Source organism: Heliangelus exortis, chromosome 1 (assembly GCF_036169615.1).
Source record: "Heliangelus exortis chromosome 1, bHelExo1.hap1, whole genome shotgun sequence".
Classification (NCBI taxonomy): domain Eukaryota; kingdom Metazoa; phylum Chordata; class Aves; order Apodiformes; family Trochilidae; genus Heliangelus; species Heliangelus exortis.
Window position 1 is genome coordinate 107,912,274 of NC_092422.1, and position 21,256 is coordinate 107,933,529.

General features: G+C 39.0%; 2 protein-coding genes across 12 annotated transcripts in view; both read right to left on the reverse strand.

Moving 5' to 3' along the window:
- Window positions 1-696: 696 nt before the first annotated feature.
- ABHD10 (abhydrolase domain containing 10, depalmitoylase) lies at window positions 697-8,474 on the reverse strand. Of its 3 annotated transcripts, none has more exons than XM_071757317.1 (5): window positions 8,425-8,474; window positions 4,505-4,688; window positions 3,588-3,699; window positions 2,612-2,749; window positions 697-1,539 (listed from the first exon to the last, which is right to left on the reverse strand). In XM_071757317.1, the coding sequence occupies exons 2-5, from the start codon at window positions 4,678-4,680 to the stop codon at window positions 1,198-1,200; spliced, it is 768 nt and encodes a 255-aa protein (XP_071613418.1). In that variant the 5' UTR covers window positions 4,681-4,688; window positions 8,425-8,474; the 3' UTR covers window positions 697-1,197. The 3 variants fall into 3 exon arrangements, with proteins under 3 accessions (XP_071613418.1, XP_071613399.1, XP_071613408.1); XM_071757298.1 differs by having other exon boundaries at window positions 8,275-8,433; XM_071757307.1 differs by lacking the exon at window positions 8,425-8,474 and adding an exon at window positions 7,498-7,589.
- Window positions 8,475-10,017: 1,543 nt separating this feature from the next.
- PHLDB2 (pleckstrin homology like domain family B member 2) overlaps window positions 10,018-21,256 on the reverse strand; it is an 85,734-nt gene continuing 74,495 nt past the window's right edge. For all 9 annotated transcript variants that reach the window (XM_071757398.1, XM_071757391.1, XM_071757406.1 and 6 more), the window contains 5 exons: window positions 19,142-19,232; window positions 18,552-18,698; window positions 15,874-16,093; window positions 12,698-12,783; window positions 10,018-11,928 (listed from right to left, as the gene is read on the reverse strand). In XM_071757398.1, the coding sequence (XP_071613499.1) occupies window positions 11,788-11,928; window positions 12,698-12,783; window positions 15,874-16,093; window positions 18,552-18,698; window positions 19,142-19,232 (685 nt within the window). In that variant the 3' untranslated portion in view covers window positions 10,018-11,787. The remainder of the gene's footprint in view (window positions 11,929-12,697; window positions 12,784-15,873; window positions 16,094-18,551; window positions 18,699-19,141; window positions 19,233-21,256) is intronic.

The window sequence follows — 21,256 nt, forward strand, 5'->3', positions numbered from 1 at the left end:
CTTTTTATTTTGTTGTTGTTTCCTGGGTTCTTTTGTTTTGTTTTTTTTTTAATTAGAAACCACTACCTCAGCAAAGGTCTATACAACCTACTACTACTGCCAGCATACTTCTACTCACAACGCTAATACTGAAAACAACAAACTCTCAGTCTTTTAAAAAAAGTAGCAACAGTGATGCTATTAAGGCAGAAACAACTACACACTTTTTATTGTTTTATATTGAGACTGGCCTCATATTTTTTTATAAAATCCAGGTAATAATCACATTTGCAATTGAAACTATTTACTATTAAATTTAGTAATTTACATTACAAAAATTATCCAACTATTAAGTGTCAGTTACAAGTTCTCAGGCTTGTAATCATGTAACCAAGTCACAGGACAGAGGCAGCAATGCTCTATGGTTTTGTATTCCCTGCTTTAAAGTAGCTCCCATAAAAAAACTCACTGATCTAGTTTCAGTTTATACTGATTATGTATTTTTTTCCTTACCAGTAGACCCACTGATAAACACTTACAAAAAGGTACCCTGCAGAAGAGGACAGAAAACCCTACTAATAAGCATAGATAAAACAGCTCCACTTGCACTTGGAGATATTGTACTATAAGTTTACTTGTCCCATTTGCAGTACCCCAAGCACACCATCAGGGTGTGTCTTCCACTTACCAATTTTAACAATACTTAAGAACAGTATGATAATTTATCTGAAATCTGTTTATTATAACTTCATGTTAGTCGCTATTTCTAGTAATAATAGCTTTAGTAAACACTTAAGTTGTATTTTGCCTTGCACAGATGCTTTCAGACATAAGATACAAGAATATTACAGCAAAAGGATATGTGGAAAAGGTGTCGAGAGACATGGGAATTTAAAGTTTTACTGCACAGGCCAAGAGTAACAAAAATGAATCAAGATTTCAGTAAAAAAATATAGGAAGCTTGAGAAAAAGGTTTAAGTGGTGAAGGAGAGATTCAGAACAAAACAGCAGCACTCCTTCACATTTTGGACTGTCTGTGCAAATGCAGTGTTAATAAAAATACCTGTATTTACGAAACAGAGGTCAGAAAACATCAGGTAAAGCTCAGCTCCTACTGCGATAGTCACAGGCCTGTCATCACCTTGTTAAGAACTGGGTTTCTGCTACTCATGGAAAAATGTCAGGTGTAAAGTTCATGCAGGTATGCTACTCTGCAGCTTAGGCTAGTATTGCCAGCTTGTCAATTAAATCATCAACAGTGTTGACAAGAAGTTTGATATCCTCCTTCTCACTCATCCGATGCTGCCCACTTTTGCGCAGGATAACGTCCACGTCTTTGCTCAGGACACGGTCAGCAACCTGCATGGAGATCTGCCAGGGCACATCCTCATCCTTCATGCCATGGATGAGTCGTATGGGACACGTCACAGGAATAGGACTATTTAGCACACAGTGATTTTCTGCTTCCTTGATAAAGTCGTATGGCAAGGAGTAATACCCTTCCTCGTTATACTTGGTTGGGAACTTCCATAGCCCTTTTTCTTCTATTTCTTTTTGTGCCTATAAAAAAAAAAAAAAAAAGTGTAGACAAGACAGATGTTACAAGCTGTTCAGAGTGCCTCAGTCCATTTCTATTCTAAATGCAACAAAGGTTTCCCAGGCATAAAGTTTGACTTTGTCCCTTTTTATTTGCAGAGAAGGTATATTACTGTTCACCATCCAGCACATGGGAAAACAACTGCCCTACTGTGTCAGAAAAGCTACTCCACACATCTCTCCTGCAAACTAATCTGTTCAGGATTTGAAAAAAACAAACAAACAAACAAATCTCATCTAGAATTTATCAGAAAGAAAACGATGTACAGCCACAATAAACAGTAGGACTTTCTGGCTTCAATCAGTTCACTGGGCCTCAAACAAGGAGAATTCTAGGAAAAAGGAATTTTCTAGTCATCAGCTTTTTCAGTCTTTGCCACAGTAGCTGTCTCTAAATATCATGGTTCCAGAACCTTACCTTAGTCTTAAGTAGCAATAGTGACACTACACAGTACCTTTCAAGAAACAAACAAAAAAATTTCCTTAATTTTAAAGTACGAGTTACTTGTTGCCATTACAATGTCGTCACAATGTAACAGCTGATTTTCTCTACCAAAGACTGGACACTATCATCATCAAGGAAGCAACTCAGAAAGAGACTTCCCACCAAAATCTCGGAGTCTTCCCAAATACTGGTCTGAAGAATTCCCCTTCTACACACAGGATCTTTGTCAGATCGATGACATTCAATGTCTTCTCAAGTGCTTTAGTAGCTACTTCTTCATCCTTGAAAGCACAAGGATCCAATTTGAATGCAAATATAAGATATTAAATGCTGAAATCTAACAGATTGCTGAACTCCAGAGATCTGACTTCATCTTCTGTATGTCAGAGCAATAATAAACATTCCAAGTAGTGTTTACACTAGCTTGATACTAGAAGCACAGCATTTCACAGACTTAGGTTAATGCAAGTTTTTAGCTTACCTCACCAAAGCCACAGAAAAATTACCAGAAGACTTGCAGGAAAATTACAGTTTGAAATGACTGACAGATTTTTCTTTTACACAGCACAAGAGCCAACCATCATCATTTACCTCAATGGGAAGCTTCTTAAAAGTTGTTACAAGATGGTCTGCTGCTGCAGCTACTCCAACTAGAGCAGCTACTTTATCTGGGCGTGCTATTGCAGCATGAATCATCAGCCATCCACCCAAGCTGGAGCCCACAAGAATCTTGAGAGAGAAAATAAGATATTATTTTACAGGAAACAGCTCATTTTTTTTCTTTCACATAGCATCAGTTTTCATTTTAACTACTTAATTCTCGGGCATAATCCTGCTGTCCTTACCCAGGCAGAACTGCTGTCACTTCCAGTAGAAATTTTGCCTGAGTAAGCACCACAGGATCTGGTATTTTATTATTCTTTTTGTTTGACATGGCCCGTTATTGCTGTCTGAGACTGAAACACTGTAAACAAAACAAGAGTTGAAATAATTCAGTATTCTATGTATGCATTATGTTTTCTTCTTAAAATAAATGCACATGGCAAAGGCTCAGTGCAGTGAAAGCAGGTCAACAAAAGCCATTCATAATATTAAAAAGTGTTTTAAACACAATGTTATTTTTTCCAAGTTTCTGGAAATTTTAAATTTCTTACAGTAATTTCTAAAGTAACTGAGTAAGTCAAATGCTGCTTCTGCTGATTTTTAAACTATATTATCATACAGAGTATATTAACTTGTAACGTTCCCGTATATCCTTTAATTAAGGTAGAATCTCCACCATGAGATTTTCTCAGACTCCAGGGGATGACACCCTTGGCTCTTAGCAAGAGGCTCTATTAAACAACCTCCAGGAACTCCTGTCAAATCATCTATCCATGATTTTGTGAGCTACCTGCTTGCAGAAGAGGTGCAATGAATATGACATTTCAAATTAATCAACTGGAAAGCAAGCAGGTATAAGCTGTTAAATAGAAGCTACTGTTTATGAGAGCTACTAGAGTGTGGTTTCTCTTAATGTTCTACCTTGACAACAAAATACTTTCTATATTTAAAAATATAATATAACCTGTGGTCCATCTGTAAGTTCATCCAGTATAGACAGAACATCTTTTCTCCACTTCCCAATTGTACACTCCTCCAAGTTACCATCTGAACTTCCACATCCTGTAAAATCAAATCTGAAAAAGTAACCATCAAAATGAAACTCATGGCACTGCCTTCAGCAAAACAGAAGCTAACTAAATAGTACCAGTGAATCAAATAAGCAGGAGGCAAGATACCACATTGGATATTTTCTTACTTGGTCCTGCATATCACTAGCACCAAAAATCTCATGAAAAGGTGTTTAAACACAATGGATACAATTGAGTGTTCTCTTACTATGTGATGTAACAATACCTAAAGTTACCAGATTATGCCCCAAAGAATTTTCCAACATGCTTCAATTTTCAAGATATTTTTTAAATGCACAAGGTATCTTTCAAACATTATTCCCAAATAGAAAGACTTATGAAACTCAGCATTCAATTTACTCTGTCAAAGGAGAATATCACTAAGCATGTGCATGTTCCTCTAAACCCACAGAAGACACTGGACAGCCTCATAGACTTTAGTAATTAAGAAGTACTTATAGTAACGATTTACAGAAATTAGAACTCCAGGTGCTAAATCTAAATTTTTTAATGTTTTTTTTCCTTACTTTTTCATTTTTGTGCTAAGAGCCTTAATGTAACACAAAGTATTGAAGCTAGATTACAGAAATTTATGGGAGCCTTCTGAATTAATTTTAGAATACATTCTCCTGATTTACCTCAGATTCTCTACAGACAGAAAGCCTACCTTTGAAATGGAAGACACTTTTTAGTTTGTGCACCATACAGCATGCATTCCAAACCAAACACCAAAGTTCACATGTTCTTGTTAAAATCCCTTCCCTCACCCCATGATACTTTATCATTTTCATGAACTACACTCTGAAAGTACCTGACAAAGGCATGACCCAGGGAGCTGCAGAAATCTTCAAGGGCAGTTGCTTTCTGACCATTCATATTTGAATTAAAGCCTGGAAGGAAAATGACCCCTGGATTCCTGCCTTTTAGTCTATGGTAAGCAAGTTTTGGTCGATCCGGCCGAGTAAGAAAGCTTATTGATGATTTCATCCTGCAAACTAAAAAGAAGAGTTATTTAGCACAACCATCCTGTTGGCAGAAATACTAGTATTTTGTAAATTTAGGATTCAGGAAATTTGGGAGTATTATATGAAAGTAAGATACTTTGTAACAAGAGAAATTAAAAAAACTATCTAGTATTGATCAGCCTGGTAAGGAAAGCTGATTATAATTCATTCTCAAATCATTAAATGCCAACCAACCATGGAAGGAGCCCACTCATCAATTGGTGAAGTGACTGGCTAAAGCCAAAAGATAAGATTTCCCATGCTTCGTGTGTCCTCATGTTTTAAACCACCTTGAATATATTTACTCATTTCAAATGAAATAACACTTGTTCATATATATAACTTGCTCAAATAAATAGCTCAACATAACCTTTTCGTTTTTTCTTTTTGCTTTTTCAGACTGGATTTCAAAAAATATTACTTTGGGACTGAAGTACTGTGTGCAATAGTAAGTTTACAATACATGAGGTGACATATTTTTGATTAAAAAGTCAAACTGAAGGTCAAAAGTTCATCTGTATCAAATTCCCAGATCTAGAAGATCTATGAAGAAGATGAACAATAAAGAGTTAAAACGTGGAAACTGGAAAAGAATCTTGAGACTAAATTTTTCAACATGAAGAAAACAACTTTAGCATTGTTTAAAACTGAAATAACTAATATCTAGCCTTTTTCATATTATCATCAACAGCTATTTTTGCTTATATTACAAATACTGCCAGGAACACTGGAAAAAAGGCTCATTTTAACTCTGCAATCTTAGCACGTTTTTCTCAGGTATGAAGCAGAGAAGGCATATACAAAATAAAGTTATTTTCCAGAAAAAAAAACAGATCAATAGATTAAATACATCCCACTAAAAAAAAAGAGTTGACCACTACAGAACTAGGATTTTCTTATGTATCTCCAAAACCAGGCACAGATATACTGTAATATAGGTTGCTGTATCCTTGCTGGAGAGGTTACACTATTGCAGTACTCAAATTGTTCTCTGCTTATCCAAAACGAAATAGCTGTTTGCAAAGCTAAGCATTTTTAAAAGATTTTAAAAATGGAAGATCGTTTAGTGCAACTTCTGTCAAAGTGATCTTCAGTATATTACATGAGAGAGAAATCTTCTTAACAGCATAAATTTAGAAATATTTTGGTTTTGCTTTAGTTTAAGATAACAAGCCAGATACATTTGTAAAGCAAGCACAAGGTTGGACTCTGTTACTCACGTTAATAACTATAGAAGAAAACAGTTTGCCTCAACCAAGGAAAAAAGATTAACAAAGGAAATGCTAACTAATGAATAACTATGCTGCTACAGTATTCAATCTAAGTTCAGCAGTCAATTGTACCTCTGCTGTGTGTGAGGATAAGTGATTTGTTGAGAGGTGTTATCAAGACTTAATCCACTCTATTACCCACTCAGTAATCTGTTAAACCGAAAGCTCCATTGAGACTTCTAAGACTGACATTCTTAATTCTTAGCTTAGTAGAAGATTGGCTCTTCAATAATGTAAATCAAGAGTGGGGTACAAAAACTATACAGCCCCAACTGCATCAGGGCTTCCAGGATAAATACTGCAAAAACAGGCTGTGCCAGTATCACACTACTTGGAGGTTCCACAGCTTTGAGTTGTGTTTTCTCACTATAAAACAGATTACACGCAAGGGTTTTGGGGCTTTTGTTTCTTTTTAAGCCTGTGTGTGCCTAAGTAAATGTGGGTACATAGAAGATGCAGAGTGCAGGTAGCATTCAGCTCAAGGAAATTACTCCATTTGAACTATAGATTAAAATCACTAAATCTTTCCTGAAAAGATGGGATGGCTCTCTAATCTACTTATTATTAAGGGGAATAAATGCCACAGTAAAGGTATTCAGATCCACGCCATGGCTTTTGGTTTGTATGTGCCTTTTTCACTAAGCCAGTCACTTCTTCACCTGCCAGTAACAGGAGATGCACCAAGAAGTGGTAAGCCTGATAGAAAAATGAGTCTTTTTTTTTTCCCTTCAAGTGCTGATAACCAACCCTAAAATCATTGGTTTTCCATTCTGCAGCACCCTGGAGGTGCCCTCAAACCATACTGACACTTGGCAGGCTTTAGACTGCAGCTACAAGGCACAACTGCTATCTAAGCTATTTCACAAACCAGTATTCTGCATACAGCAAGCCACTTTGTGGATCACATTTGTAAACTCACCAGCAGCAATCCTAACCTGAATTATGCAGAACCCTAAAGCAGCTACCCCAGCCAATCCAAAAGCAAGGCTAAAAGTGGAGTCACTCTCTCAGACTTCCCTTCAGACTGTCAAAAACATCAACAACTAAATAGCTACCCAGAAATTTCTCCTCCTGTTTTCAGTGGAGGACCTTGATATGAGCAGGAAAGCAGTTCTGAAAGGTGCAAGTTATAAAAGGTATATTAGAACTGCCTACAGGAAGACCACAGGCCCCTTGCCTCATGCTATGGAACTCTCTTCCAAATCACCATGCAATTTTGTGTTACAAAAAACCAAAACTCTGACTGAGATCGATGCTACATGACAAACCCAAAGAAATCCTCCAAAACAACCGTGGGAATGCTCCAGCACTGTGACTTCCCTGGTGCTAACAGCAGCAGCAGATTAACACGGTTCTAGCAGATAACTCTCCATTATTCATTTCCCACAATCATCTATGCTGCAGGTGTAAGAAGGCCACACTATAACTAACCCCACAGAACAAAAAGAGTATCGACAAAAACTCACTGTATTCATGTATTTATGCAGATACAGAACATGCACCCTTAGTTGTAAAGGAGTTTTACTCACTTCTACATTGAGTGACCCCTCAAGAGGTTCATCACCTCATCACCAAGTGCAGTTGCCTGTCAAAACTCAAGACAATGAACAAGCTGAACATGTCAGACAAGCACTGACCGTAGAACAACAAGGGGCACTATACATTTGGGCAGAGGATCACCTCGCTCAAACGTCGATGCCAGTAAAGCTGCTCAGGTGCCTGATGAAGGCCCGAAGGAATGCATGCTTCGCATCCCAGCAAGCGAAGCGGCCCCATTCCTTGCATTCCCACTTCCCCAGAAGGAAGAAGGTGGAAGGAAGGAAGGAAGCAAGCAGCAGCAGGGCCCCAAGGCGATCTGAACGCAGGTGTGAGAGCAGCTCCGTCCAGCCAGGCGGGGCTCTACCCTCCCTGTGCGCACACACCGAGTCGCCTCCCTCGAGCCTGGCAGAGGAGGAAAGGCCCCTGAAGAACCCTTTTCCCCAGCCAGCCAGCCCCGTTTCACAGCCCCATCCCCGCCGCGGGGTGAGCGCCCAGCCCGGCGCCCACCCAACACGGGGCACTGAAAGGAAACCCAAGAGGGGGTGAGGGGTGCCACCTCCTGCTGCCCGCCCCGCTCTCTGCCGGGAGGAGACACGCTGCTTCCCCGGGGCCATTACACACGGTATATACACCCGACACGGACACGAATCCTCTCGCCTCTCCGCCTGCCTGGCTGGCATCGCCTTCTCCCCCTAGACTCCCACAGCCGGCAGCAAGAGAGCGGTGCCGGGAATGCCAGCAGAGGGACCCTGGGGCCCTTCCCTTACCCGGGAGACCCAGGGCCGCCCTCAACGGCGACAGCAATAACACGAGAGCCGAGGAGGAGAAGGAGCAGCAGCGGCGGCGACCGCCGCCCCGCACGAAACCCCGCAGCGCTCCCGCCGCAGCCATGGCTACAGCTCCGGCCCCGCACGTACCTCAGGGATGGCAGCGGGGGGGCAAGGGAGGGAATCGAGGGGTGGAAGGTGTGGCATCCCATCGCGCAGGCGCGGGAGGGAGGGAGGAAGAGGAGGAGAGGAGGGAGGAGGAAGAGAGGGAGAGGGAGGAGAAGAGGGAGTGGGGGGGCGCGGTGTGGCGCGGCGCGTATAGGGTGCTGCGTGATGTAGAGATGGGGGGGGGGTTGGGGGTCTTGTCGGTAGTTGTGGGGTGCGCCACGGAGCTGAGTGCTGTGGGTGTCGTTTGCCGTGTGCTCATTTGTGAAGTAGAAAAAGTTATGCCAATAAAAAGCACTTAATGAGCGTTTCTCTTGGGTGCGTGTGTGTTTCTGGAGGTGGGGCCCCTCCTACGAGAGTGCTGTACCAAGCATGGATGGTGAAACGCAGCCCGGAAACCTCCGTAGTGCGGGTGGCCTGTGTATACATGTGCATGCTGTTACGAAATATGAATTTATTTATATGTATGTACGTGTAATGTAAGACGTTTAATAGAGAGCATCTGCCAGCCCAGTGTTAAACAGCGACACACAAGGCCAAGTGTTGGGTCCTGCCCTTGGGTCATGACAACCCCAGGCAAGGCTGCAGGCTTGGGGAAGAGTGGCTGGAAAGCTGCCCATAGGAAAAGGGCCTGGGGGTGTTGATGAGACAGGCAGATAAATATAAGCCGGCAGCCTGCCCAGCAGCATCCTGGGTTGTGTCAGGAACAGCGTGACCAGCAGGATAAGGGAAGTGATCATGATCCTGTGCTTGGCACTGGTGAGGCCATGCCTCGAGTGCTGGGTTCGGTTCTGGGCCCCTCACTACAAGAAGGGCGTTGAGGTGCTGCAGCAGGTCCAGGGAAGGGCAACCAAGGGTCTGGAGAACAAGTCCCACTGAAGAGCATCTGGGGTTTTTAGTCTGAAGAAGAGGAGGTGGAGGGAACCCTAATTGCTCTCTACAGCTACCCAAAAGGAGGCTGCAGTGAGGTGGGGTTGGCCTTTTCTCCTTAGTAAGTGGAAATAGGACAAGAGGAAATGGCCTGAAGTTGTGCCAGGAGAGGTTTGGATTGGATATTTGTAAAAATTTATAAAGAGCAGTCAAGCGTTGGAGCAGGCTGCTTGGGAAATGGTGGAGTTCATGGTGCTGATAACAAACTCGGTGGAAAAAACCCAAAACCAAACCAACATAAAGCCCCATGGACTTCTACAATGAGCTAATGCTTCTTGCAATTCAAGTCCTGACTACAGTCAAATGTTGGGAAAACTGGGAAACCCTTAATGTTCTGCAATTTTTGTTTTGCAGTTTAAAGAAAAAAAAAGAAAAAAGGTCTGTTTCCAAGGCTGGAAATAAATTTTTCAAACAGGATCATAAAAAATGGAAAAGGTATTATACTTTGTGCACAAATTAAACGGACTGTGTTGCTAATTTCACTTTCATCTGAAAGATTATTTTTATAGCTCCTTATAGGGAAGCATATGGAATGGTTAGATAAAACATTACTAGGAAATACAAAATTGTTTGCACAACTGGATACACCTATTTAAAAGACATGCACAAATGTCTCAGGATGAAGCAGGGGAATACTTAAAACAAGTGTATTTTTAAAAACGTTTATTGAAATGCCTTCATTGCATCATGCGGGATACAAAAATCATTATTGGAAAACCTTTAAAACCATACTTAGGAGTAAAATTAAGATACATCAGGGAAAAGTAATAATTCTGTAAACCAAAGCAATTCATTTCTGATAGTGTTTTAAATCATTAGCTTACAAGTTGTGATCTCCACAAATGATAACAATTAGCTTGTGAGAACAGTCCCTTCTTGCGTGGTTCAAGTCGAAACTGACGTTCAGTATGCTAGAGCAACCATATTACTGTGTATAGCACAAAAAAATTCAACCTGTTCATTACAGAGAAAGGGTTTTTAAAGTATAACAAAAAAATATTCTGCCATCATAATTCTATATTCTGCTTTCAGTTTTTTATTTGTTCCATCAAAAGCCATTAGCTTTTCATAAAGAAAAAAAAAAAGGCTAATATGCTTTCTTCTATTACACAAACCACATAGCACATAAGTTTTGACTACTGAAATAGAACCTCTTTAAAGTCATATTATAAGAGACTTTCTTGAAGTTCAGTTCAATTAAATACTGTATGTTTTTGCAACAGTGCTCAAAGACTTGGAAGTGATTTTAAAATGAGAGACCACTACACCCTTGGTATTTTTCTTGTTTTAGGAATCAATTTACAATTTTCAGGGGGTTTTATTCTTACAGTCCTTAGTGCAAATTCTTAGAACTTGCCTCTCTTTTTGTTCTATTTGACAGAATTATTCTGTGAAGATATGTATTTTAAAAAATCTCCAGGGCTGAAGACTTGACTCTGAAGAATTCAGACAGTTAGAGCTTTTGATGCTGGCTTCAGTCTTTAAGAGGTTTCTGTAGAGTGTTTATTTGGCACAGAGTCAGATTAGAAGCATGCTGGGACCATACTACACGAAAAAAAAACTGGTGTAGGATCTAGAATTCTACTTCACAGGGGAGACTAAAAAAGCCTTCTCCTTATGAGGAAATCAATACAGGTGTTTCCATTTCATATCCTTGTGGAAAAATGCATCTTTTTTTTTTTTTTTTTTTTTGAGCTCCATAGATGCGGACTTTATACACACAGTTGATGTCACTAAGCATTTGAATACACAGAATATTGTAACAATTTAATTACATTAAAAGTCTTGAAGAGTTTTGGCACTGTGCCCTTAAAGTAAGTTAGGTACAAGTAACAATATGAAAACATGATAAGGGAATACTATAACTCTTTGGCTGTTGTAATAATTACCTACTAAGGCAAGATCTGTGTGTACCTTAGGGTTGCTTTTTGTTTATATTTTTATAAAATATTTGACTAAAAGTTTTTAAAAGTCACCTAATCATCTCTAAATGTCAAATGCTGCATATTAAAATATATGCTTATTACACCCTTTTGTTCCACTACTAGAGTTTTTTGCATACTGATTTGAACACATACATTTGTAAACTGCTCGGTTTGACTTTTTGAAGACATTCTCTGTGTCAGAGAACTTGAAGAAAATTATAGTATAAGGATGCTGTAATTTCAATCGCCCAATTATCCATTTTGGAGCACTGTGATTCTCTCAACAGCGTTAGCTCTTTCTTTTCTCCAAAGATCAACTCAAACAAGTAACAACTCCCCCTTTTCAATGCATTGGTAAAACCATCTCATCTGAGGTTTTGGGTGCACATCATTCAGAGGACGTTTCGGAGTATCCACTGGCTTCTCAGACTTCCCTACATATGGCTAACTTCATATGGTACATTATTGCAGGATGCCCCAGTGCCCCATTTTGTTATAACATGAAGTGGGTGTAGCCTTCTGCTCCTGTGACAATGACATCCATCCATATCCGCATGGCTTCTGGTGAAGGAGCAACCATATAGTATATCCGGTCATGTGTCTTAACACTGAAAGTGAGCATTGGGTTGGGACTCTAAAATAAAGCAGAAAGAAGGAGAGCAAAATAATGAAATCGAAGCCATTTATTGGCACCAGAAGTAAAATTACTTACAGAAGATTTACAAGAGGGTTTAGGAGAAAGACAAAATGCAAAATGCTGTAGCACCGCATCCTACATTGCAGCACTGGAAGCACAGATGTGTTTACAGTGTTTGCATCAGCATAAAGACTTTTTACTACATATTTCCACTAAACTATTACACGGTTGTACTGGGCTTCAAATTGGGTTTTTTTGTGCGCATACAACTAACTTCCCCACTCTGTCCAGTGGTCATTACCATTGGTTTTCACAAATCTCCACTCCAAGGATGTATTCAGGTTATTCAAAGCTCATTTAAATTGCAGATGAGAGGCAGGGGGTGCTAACATCAGTTAACTCCCTCCCTGTGATAGATGGATACAGACATCCTTCGATTTGCCAAAGCCACTGGTTTCAGGGCTCTCACCAATGGACTAAGGAATTCCTCACAGCATATCCCATGTAGGACCATCACTTGGCAGGCAGATGCTCCCTTGCCCCTGTTTTTATCAGCATAGAAAAGAACCCCAGGGTTCTCGTCTTTGAATTTATCAGTATGAAAAAGAACCCCAGGGCTAATCATGGATCTGGCTTCAACTTCCTCTTCCTCCACTCTGGTTTTGCTTGTTTTTCTAATAAGTCAGCTCTCCCTTTGACTTTACAGGATCTGCCATACTTTGGGTAGTGCCATATGATACACATTTAAAACAACAATGATGTTTACCTTATATGCATTCTTTAGATGATCATAATAGACTTCTTCAATAGCTTGAAAATATATTACACCTTTTAATTTAGTTTCATGTTTATCTAAAATGGAAAAGAGAGAATGACTTTTGAGAACTGAAATTAAAAGTACACCAAGATGCAAAAGTTTAACTTGCATTTCTATATATGTTCAGCTGGATAAGTAACTGGATTAATATTTCTGCTTCTGAAATCCCACAGAAATCTTCAACCTTTCTCATTAGTTAGCTGGTGTTGATGAGAGAAGCATTTCAAACTTATGTTTTCCTGCTGCCCTGGTTTCCAAGGAAATAAAGCTTTGGCAAGTTCTTTATCAGTCCCTTCACTCAAGTGTCTAAACATGGATGGTATTAGCCAACAGGAGGACAGATGTGTCCAAGATACACCCAGTCTTCCAACTCCATGAAAACCAGCCAGATGTCACAGTTTACAAGCTAAGATTTACAGTTTGCTTAGAAGGGAAAACTGTTATGATAAGCAAATGTGAAAGACGATTTGATAGAAAAAGCTTTATTTTAGAACACCACATGTCCTTATTAAAAAAATTATTCTTCCCATTTATCAGAATCTGCCTCAGTCTCAAGCTAGTATTTATTTACTCAAATGTGAAGTTAGGAGAATGTAGGCAAGTTCTGGTGAGCTCTGACACATGGAAAAGTTTACAGGAGGTTAAAAATTCCTGAGCACCAGCTGCAGCATCATAATTGTCTAATGCACTCTCCTACTCTGAAATCCAAGGTAAAAGCCAAATTAATTAGAAGCAGTTTGCCCCTGTTGCAGAAGCGACCTCCCCATTAGCTACAGAGCACCCAAGGTGGGAATGCCTGGATGGACAGTTACTCCAGGGAGGCTGCAGATAAGGAGCAGGTCATTATCCAGTGGTACTGTGTTTCTGAAACACTGGGGTTGGAATCTTCCTAAATTTTGGTATCTACAACGGAGGCACAGCTGACTTAATCTCCCTTTAAAAAACAATCGAAAGATGGAGACACTTGCAGGGGGTCAAATCTAAACTATATTAGGTATTTTGTGATTATTTCTTTCTGTCCCAGCATTACCTAGAGAATCACTAGGGCAAGGAGGATATGCACTCTGAACTTAGCATCTTAACAGTCACAGCTATAGTGTTTCACAAGAAAAAGGTGCAGGGAGTGTGTAAAGTACCCTCTATTTTCTTGAAAGGGAAGAGAATTTGTTAAATAGTCCTGGAGGGTGTAAAGAAGCATCATAACTGCATGTGACACTGAAGAGCAAACTTCCTTCCACTCTCCATCCTTTTATATTAGGGCAATATAATGCCTTCTGACCCCAAGTTAGGATCACCTTAAGAGTGAACAGTCCTGCAGAACATCTTTATTTGTCCCATGAGAGATTCTGCTCATTTTGAACAGCCAAGAAACTCAGCTTACATCCTATTGGTAGCTGCAGGCAGTTTCCAAAGCTTCAGATAATACAAAAGAGAAATCCCAGAGATGCAACAATATAGCATTGGGAATAAAAAAGGGACCAGTAGAGTACTGAGGTATAAGATGATAACATTATAGCACACATTATACTAAGGTAAATGCAATACCACATAACGTATACCCTATGTAGTACAAGCAAACAGTGATGCAGTTTCCTTTCAAGCCCCACCTCAGGTTTTGGTTGTACGAGCATTTTGGGTACCCACAAGCTGCCATTGCAGCATTATTTGTAGAGTTCCCTGTATGCTTCAGGTCAGAAAGTACAGATACTTCAGTCACTGAACTAAACTGTCAGACTTTAGGGTAAGGTCCTTGCTCAGTACACTTGCAGAATGAAACCAATATACCAGTAAATTCACTTAGAATTTTATTACTCTGAATTTACAGCATCAATATTTAATTTGGAAATCTACTAAATATTTAAAGATCTAGATAGATATTCACTTATACAAGCAGCTGCATTTCTGTGCAGGTGCACATAATTTCTCATGAAATTATGTTTGTTGGCTGGAGTCCTTGAGACATAATGAAAAGTTTTCTTTGGTAATTCAAGCTGCATTATGGCAACTGTACTGTACCCAAAACTAAAACTGTTAACTATTAACAGAACTACTAAAAATTTTTTTTAAAAATCAGTACCAGATGGGAATGCTACTATATGTTACAGGCCTTGCTAACCAATAAACCAGATGACAAGAACAAAATAAAAAGAAATGTTTCTGCATTCTCAATAGTATTACTGCAGCCTGGTAAATATTCAGTGAGCACATAATGAATTAATGTAATGAATTCAAGTATGTGTTTTGAAAAAGATGGAATGAGCAATACATAACTACCATCAATTTTAAGTTCTTTCTGAGTTGGTGGGAAGCAGTAATGTCATAAAGGAAATGGAACTGTTTGGGTGTTTCTTGTACTCCATGTTTTCTTTTGTTTCTTAGCAATGACCATCCTATATATACCCCCTTGTCTGGCCTCTCCTAACAATAAATATTCAGAACACAATGTTATTTTTCTGGCTTCCTCTGAAACTTCAAACTGTGCATGGATTTGCACAGCAATCAGAGAATTGTATATGTTCTTAAATTCCAAATATCTGCATTTACCCCAAGATAATGAATTAATGTAATGATTATAATGTCTTTAGATATTGTCTAGAACAGCTTAGTGTACAGAAGCCTCTTTGGAATATTACATCTTGTTCATTTCCCTAGCCAAAACATGGCAAACTCAGAAAGTCTTCTCCTGTATTTTTAATTTCCTGAGAGACTTGTCAGCACATCAAGCAGTGGGACTGCAGAAGCATTCAATTTTACTGTCATGATAAGTATAATAAATTATCTTCTTATATGAAAGGTATAAGGGATCATTCTGTCTTTGGGGGAAGTATTATCATATTTAAATAGAAATTCTGTGGAGCATTTATTCTGTGTATCAGGAACCTGATGATCTTCCATTTATTCTTCTTGCCTATCCACATCCCTTCCTTTGTCTGTTGCAGTCCCTTTTGTCTTACCTGGCATTAGGACTGAACACTATAGGGAGGTGACTACACAAGCTCTCAGGATATGTGTAAAACACCACACAAAATGGAGATGTAAGTTTTACTCAGGATTCCCTACACATTCATAACTCAGCTGAGCTTGATAGGAAAATATGACTCACAGGTTGCAGTACTACAACCTACCTGCATAGTAAGTGAAAGTTCTCTTGTTTCTGTCAAAAACAAACCATCGTTTCTTCCATGTTTTAATTTTTCCTCCCATTTTAATCAGAAAGCCTCGGCAGGTCTTCTCTGTGAGGGAGACATGGTAACAGGTCTCTATGTTGTGCCCAGCAGTTTCGATGTGACTTCGTAGGTCAAAGTCTTCCTTTCTAATGGGCAAATAGCGAGTCAAGGGACGGGCCTGCAGCAAAGAAAAGAAAATATATGTTATTTTTAAAGGGAGTCTTAACTTCTCCTTCACTTTTTCTGCTTCAAGGACATAACTGCAAACTGCCCACAGACTCGAAGAATGAATGTAAGAAAAATAAAGAGCTCTTGATGCAGCCCTAATTTTCTTTAAAAGAAAATTTCTTAAAACTTTTAAGTGCCGGATAATGTTATACAAGTGAGTTTAGAGCATAACAGTTTCTTGAAATCATCAGCTGATAATCTAGTAGAACAGGGGTCAATAGCATAGGAAGATTGTTTCGGAATTAAAATATTAATTAAATGTCAAGGTGTGTGATGATGAAGTGTAAAAACTCCATCTGCAAGATGTCAGGCAGACCTGTTATTTCTCTGGGCTAGATACTCACTACACAAATGTCATTAATTAGCATTTTACTGCTGCAGGTATTTTCATTGCAAGTATAATCTAAATAATAAGAACATGATATCACGGGACAAATTAATAAGGAAAGCAATCTCTAATTGCTAGGTTGTTTCACAGAGATTTCTGTGAGCAAAATGGAATTATTTTCTTCTGACTGAATTAAATATGGTATCTGGTTCACAGCTGGCAATATGGTACAGTGCAGCCCTCTGCAAGAGGCAGCAAATGGTGCCTCATTCTTGACTGCAGTTCAAGGCTCTTCAACAAGCCTAGATAATATACACTGGGAGAACAGCATGAGGAAGTAGTCATTTGAGATCTCTGCCAGCTGAGGGAATATGCTCGTCTTCTGTGCCTGAAGAGTCTCTGCACACCCCTTTTCCCACCCCTATTTTAAGCACAGAAGACAAGTCTTCTGGTCTCCTGCTGCTGTCAAGGCAGACAGAGTCAACACAGCACAGGGAGCTTCAGAGCAGAAGCTGAATTTAGGTGCTTTGAATGACCTGTGAAAGGAGCATCTCCCTCCCTCTCTCTCCCCTGACTCCAGAGGCCAATGACCTGAGGAACCTAATCTGCCCCTGCTCCATGCCTGTTAATCCCACCGAGAGGCAGAAATTGAAGGGACTTTCCCCTCACTGCATTCTCAAGAATCTCTTGATGCAATGAGAGCTGTGTTTCTCACAAGAGCTCTTAGCACCTTTCTAAAATTATGCAGTCCTCTATGTTACAGCTTTGGCAAAAACAAAGGTGGAGTTCCTCCTCCTAGGTCATGTTTCTAAGTGCCAGAATGTGCTGAAAAAAAAAAAAAACCCACCATAAAATCAGGCCTCACTGCACAATGAAAGGAAAAATTTAACAAAAAACTGTAGTTGTTTTTAACAGATACATTTTGTCTTCTGGCCAATTCAGTCTTCAGCATCTCTGCCCAGTCTGTCAATTATCAGTATCTGGTAGGGCATTCTATTACAACACATGCACACTACAATTTGAGATAAAGATATAAGCATGGCATCATTTTTTACACCATACTTGAGTATGGTGTAGTTAAAATTAGTTAGACAAAAAGAAGGGCATTCAAGTGAAGAATACATGAAATTTAGCATCTGATAACCCCTTTTTATATAAAAACAAAGGAATGGATACATTTAACTAGAAACAGCTTCAAGTTCCTCTGGGTAGTTGTCCTATTGTTCTGGTTTAGTGTTATTAATTAGAGAGCCAAGTTACATGGTAATGTTCATAAAACATATTACAGTAACTTATGAAACAACAATTTAGTAAAGGTAGCACAGATAAAAAGAGAAATATTACATGGAACCTTCTGCACTCAAATATCTATATTAAGATAGAGGCATTATTGTGCTATAATACACAAATGATAAAACTGCCTGGTCTATTTGCTATACCATGTAAATCTTATTATAGTTGCCGTGGATTAAAAAGACTTCTGTTCCTAAAGAAAGCTCAAGGTATCTCTAAATCATAACAAGAAGATGTAGGAAGTAAAAATGTTTCAATTAAATAATATCTCCCATGTTGTACAGTCCCAGTAACATTAGGAGAAAATATAATTTCCTCTCTAGAAGAGATTTGGAACTAGAAGAGCTTCGTTACCTGTTTTTTTCTTTAGTCAAATATTTGAAAGTGACAATTCATATTCCAAGATATTTTATGTATTAAAAGAAAGAAAAAACCCACACTAATGGTTTATAAAATTAATACATTCATAAATTTCTGTTATTATGGCTAAATAATTCAGCTCTACCTCTACTCAGTAACAAACCTTGTAGGATTAGTACACTTTAGATATAGGATGCTCATAGATATTTATGCTATAATTTAACTTTAAATGTATATCCAGATATCTGTCAAAGGCTCCAAGAGCCCAAACATACTGTCAGTGACACAGTTACACCTCAGAAATACCAAAGCCATCTATTCAGCTGACAGCAGTTCTGTTTACCATTGGCAGAAATACACTTGGTCCCGTCTATACATATGGGGGAGGTCTTGCACTTCGAAACCATTTCATGTCAATGTCCCTCACCTGTGCTCTTTGTTTCTCACGTATTTTGACTTCCTTTTCAATTAATTTTTGCCTCTGGCTAGTTTCTTCTTCCAGTCTTTTCTCCAGTTGCTCTCTGCGGCGCTTCTCTTCTTCCAGAGCTCGTTTTTTGGCTTCCATCTCCCGTTCCTACGTACCACAGCATATGCAGAATTTGAGTTATATTTGAAGCAACAGCTGATAATGTAATTTCTAAGCTAGGACTAAATCCCGTTTAGCCTTTCAAGTGGGAAGAAATATATATCCAGCAATGCGTATTGGGAATTAAAACCAGAATTGCAAATATTATGACTCTAAAAACTGAAGTTTTTCTTAAGCCACTTTTCTAGCAGGTGTAGGAGCAATGCTGACCTAGCTTTTGATGGGATTTTGCCATCAGCTCACTTGTTGAGGTAGAAGGTATTCCATATGGGCTCAAAGATAAAGTATGAGAGTAAAACCAGACCAAAATAAGGGGGAAAAAGGTAATTTTTAAGTGTCTGTTAGCTGTAAACTATTTAGGGTCCAATTTAGGAGGATGTTATCTAACCAAGATGCCCACACTTAGTTTTACTCAATAAACTTATGCTTACCCTGGTCTCAAGCAGCCTGGTCTTTTCAGCATGTGCCTGTTTCAGAAGTCTCTCCATCTCTTCTATTCGTGCAACATTTGAAGTGCTAGCACTGCACAAAAAAAAAAATCAGTGTTATTGAAATGAATATTTGATACTTAAAGATGTATTTTGCAGTCCCACATTAGACAGTTTAAGAAGTTGATACTGTTCTGATCCAATTCAGTGCACTAACAAAATTCAGACACTAACAAAAAAATGACATATAAAGTATGCCATAGTCTGTCAATGTATACATTTCCTGTGAAGAGCTGTGAAAAATGCAGACTCAGGTGCCTAAAAATGTATCTTGTCAGTCAGCTTTGATATGTTATCTTCTCTCTGATAACAGAATATGGATGGAGGGGGTTACCATGTCCCAGCAGAACAAACTGCTGGCCATCAGAGGTGGCATTAGTAGCTGTATTACTATACCAGTCTCTCTGGCTGCCTCTGGTTGGTGTCTCACTGAGATCATCATCAAGAAATGCTCAATAAAGATAAGGAGGATTAAGAAGTATGCATTAAGGCCATTCAGTGACAGAGCACTGTCTGGAAGGATCTAATAGTTAAAGTAACTGGCAAGCCAAAGAAACAAGGGTAATAACAAAGAGTGCCAGATCCTGGCCCAGCACAACACATCTATCACCTTTGCCTATCCTTTTTTCTTCTGTTTCTTTTCTCCAATACAATTTGGTTCATCTCAATTTAACAGCCATTTCAACTGTGGTGTCCCATGGCAGGTTTTCAGTTTTATTTTTCATTTTATGCTGCTCAAGAAAAGGATGACATTAGTAATGCCATTAAACTAAAGCACAATGCAAGGAAACAGGAGGGATTCAAATATTTAGAGAGAAACTGGGACTATAGTGAAAACACTATCTGACCACTCAAGTGGAAGTGGGTGTCAGATGGCAGGTTTATTCAGACCACTTATTATCACACAAACTGACTGTGAAGGGACACAAGTTGAATAGAAGTAATCTAAATATGTGTTCTGGGCAAGGAAAAGAAAAAAGTAAGAATAATATCCTGCATTTTCTGAGCGTGCATCTGATGCTTATGTCTGCAGGACCAGGATTTTTGTCTGAAGCGAGACAGTCTTCAGAAGACATTTCTCTGTCTGATACAGGGAATGTGTTTCATGGATGATACAATACAAAATAAAAATAATATACCTCATTTAACCCTATTTTGCAGAAGAGGTATAATCTATCTGAACTCTAAAATCTTACTGTCTCTGAAAAAAATGAGGCCACTGACTTAGATGCCTAAGCCTAATTTGGCCAAAGTATGTTTCATTGATGAGCCAAATAACTCCAGTAAAAGCAATGGGACCATAAATTAAAAGTCATTTAATCAACCTGGAAAATAGTTAATTGCAGTAGATTTTCCCATCTTAAACTGGTTAATACTTCAGCTTAGTTAAATTCTTTCATCCTTAATTTGCTTAACCAGCCCAAAGAAATTAATGCATAACAGAAGAACATGATCTCTGAAACCTCAGCCGTGAAAAATAATTTGCTAATGACCTTTGAAACAACTACTATTTGGTGAGTTGATGAATTACTATAATGGTTCTGTTATGTACTTTGAGCACAGACAGATTTTATGCATTTCCAGCAAAAAAAAGAGTCCCTGTCAGTTTATGCAAGGTAAAATATAAGTATTTTAAATATGGCAGAATAAGCCATCAGAAAATGCTTTCCTTTCAAGTCTAGTATGGCCAGAAAAGATCCTCAAGTACCACCTAAGCCAATCTGAATTTATTTTCCTTAAGGGAAGTTTTGTCAAGGAAAATTAACTGCCCATCTTCCAAATTTTATTGGCAAAATCAGTGCACGCTTTTTTCTTCCCTCACCTAAGTTTTCCTCTGTGAGAAACAGAGAGATCTGTTGTAATAGGTCCTTTTCTGGATTTTGGTTTGGTTTTAATTCCAACACTGCCTGGGACCTACAGAAGAGCCAGAGGGAGGCAGAAGGGCAAACAGCTTCAGTGAAATTCAAGAGCCACTGGGGCTCCCCCCATCCTGGGCTGGAGATTCCATTTTCAAGATGGCCCTAAGATAGCTCAGACAGATGCCATCTTATTCCAAAA

What these genes read in the sequence shown, in the direction of transcription:
- ABHD10 (XM_071757298.1), bottom strand. Translation starts at nt 8,398, where the DNA reads ATGGCTGCGGCGGGAGCGCTGCGGGGTTTCGTGCGGGGCGGCGGTCGC. An exon ending in GGCGGCCCTGGGTCTCCCGG is followed by an intron (nt 4,689 to 8,274) that starts GTAAGGGAAGGG and finishes TCTTCTTTTTAG; the next exon opens with TTTGCAGGATGAAATCATCA. An exon ending in CTGGGTCATGCCTTTGTCAG is followed by an intron (nt 3,700 to 4,504) that starts GTACTTTCAGAG and finishes TTACTTTTTCAG; the next exon opens with ATTTGATTTTACAGGATGTG.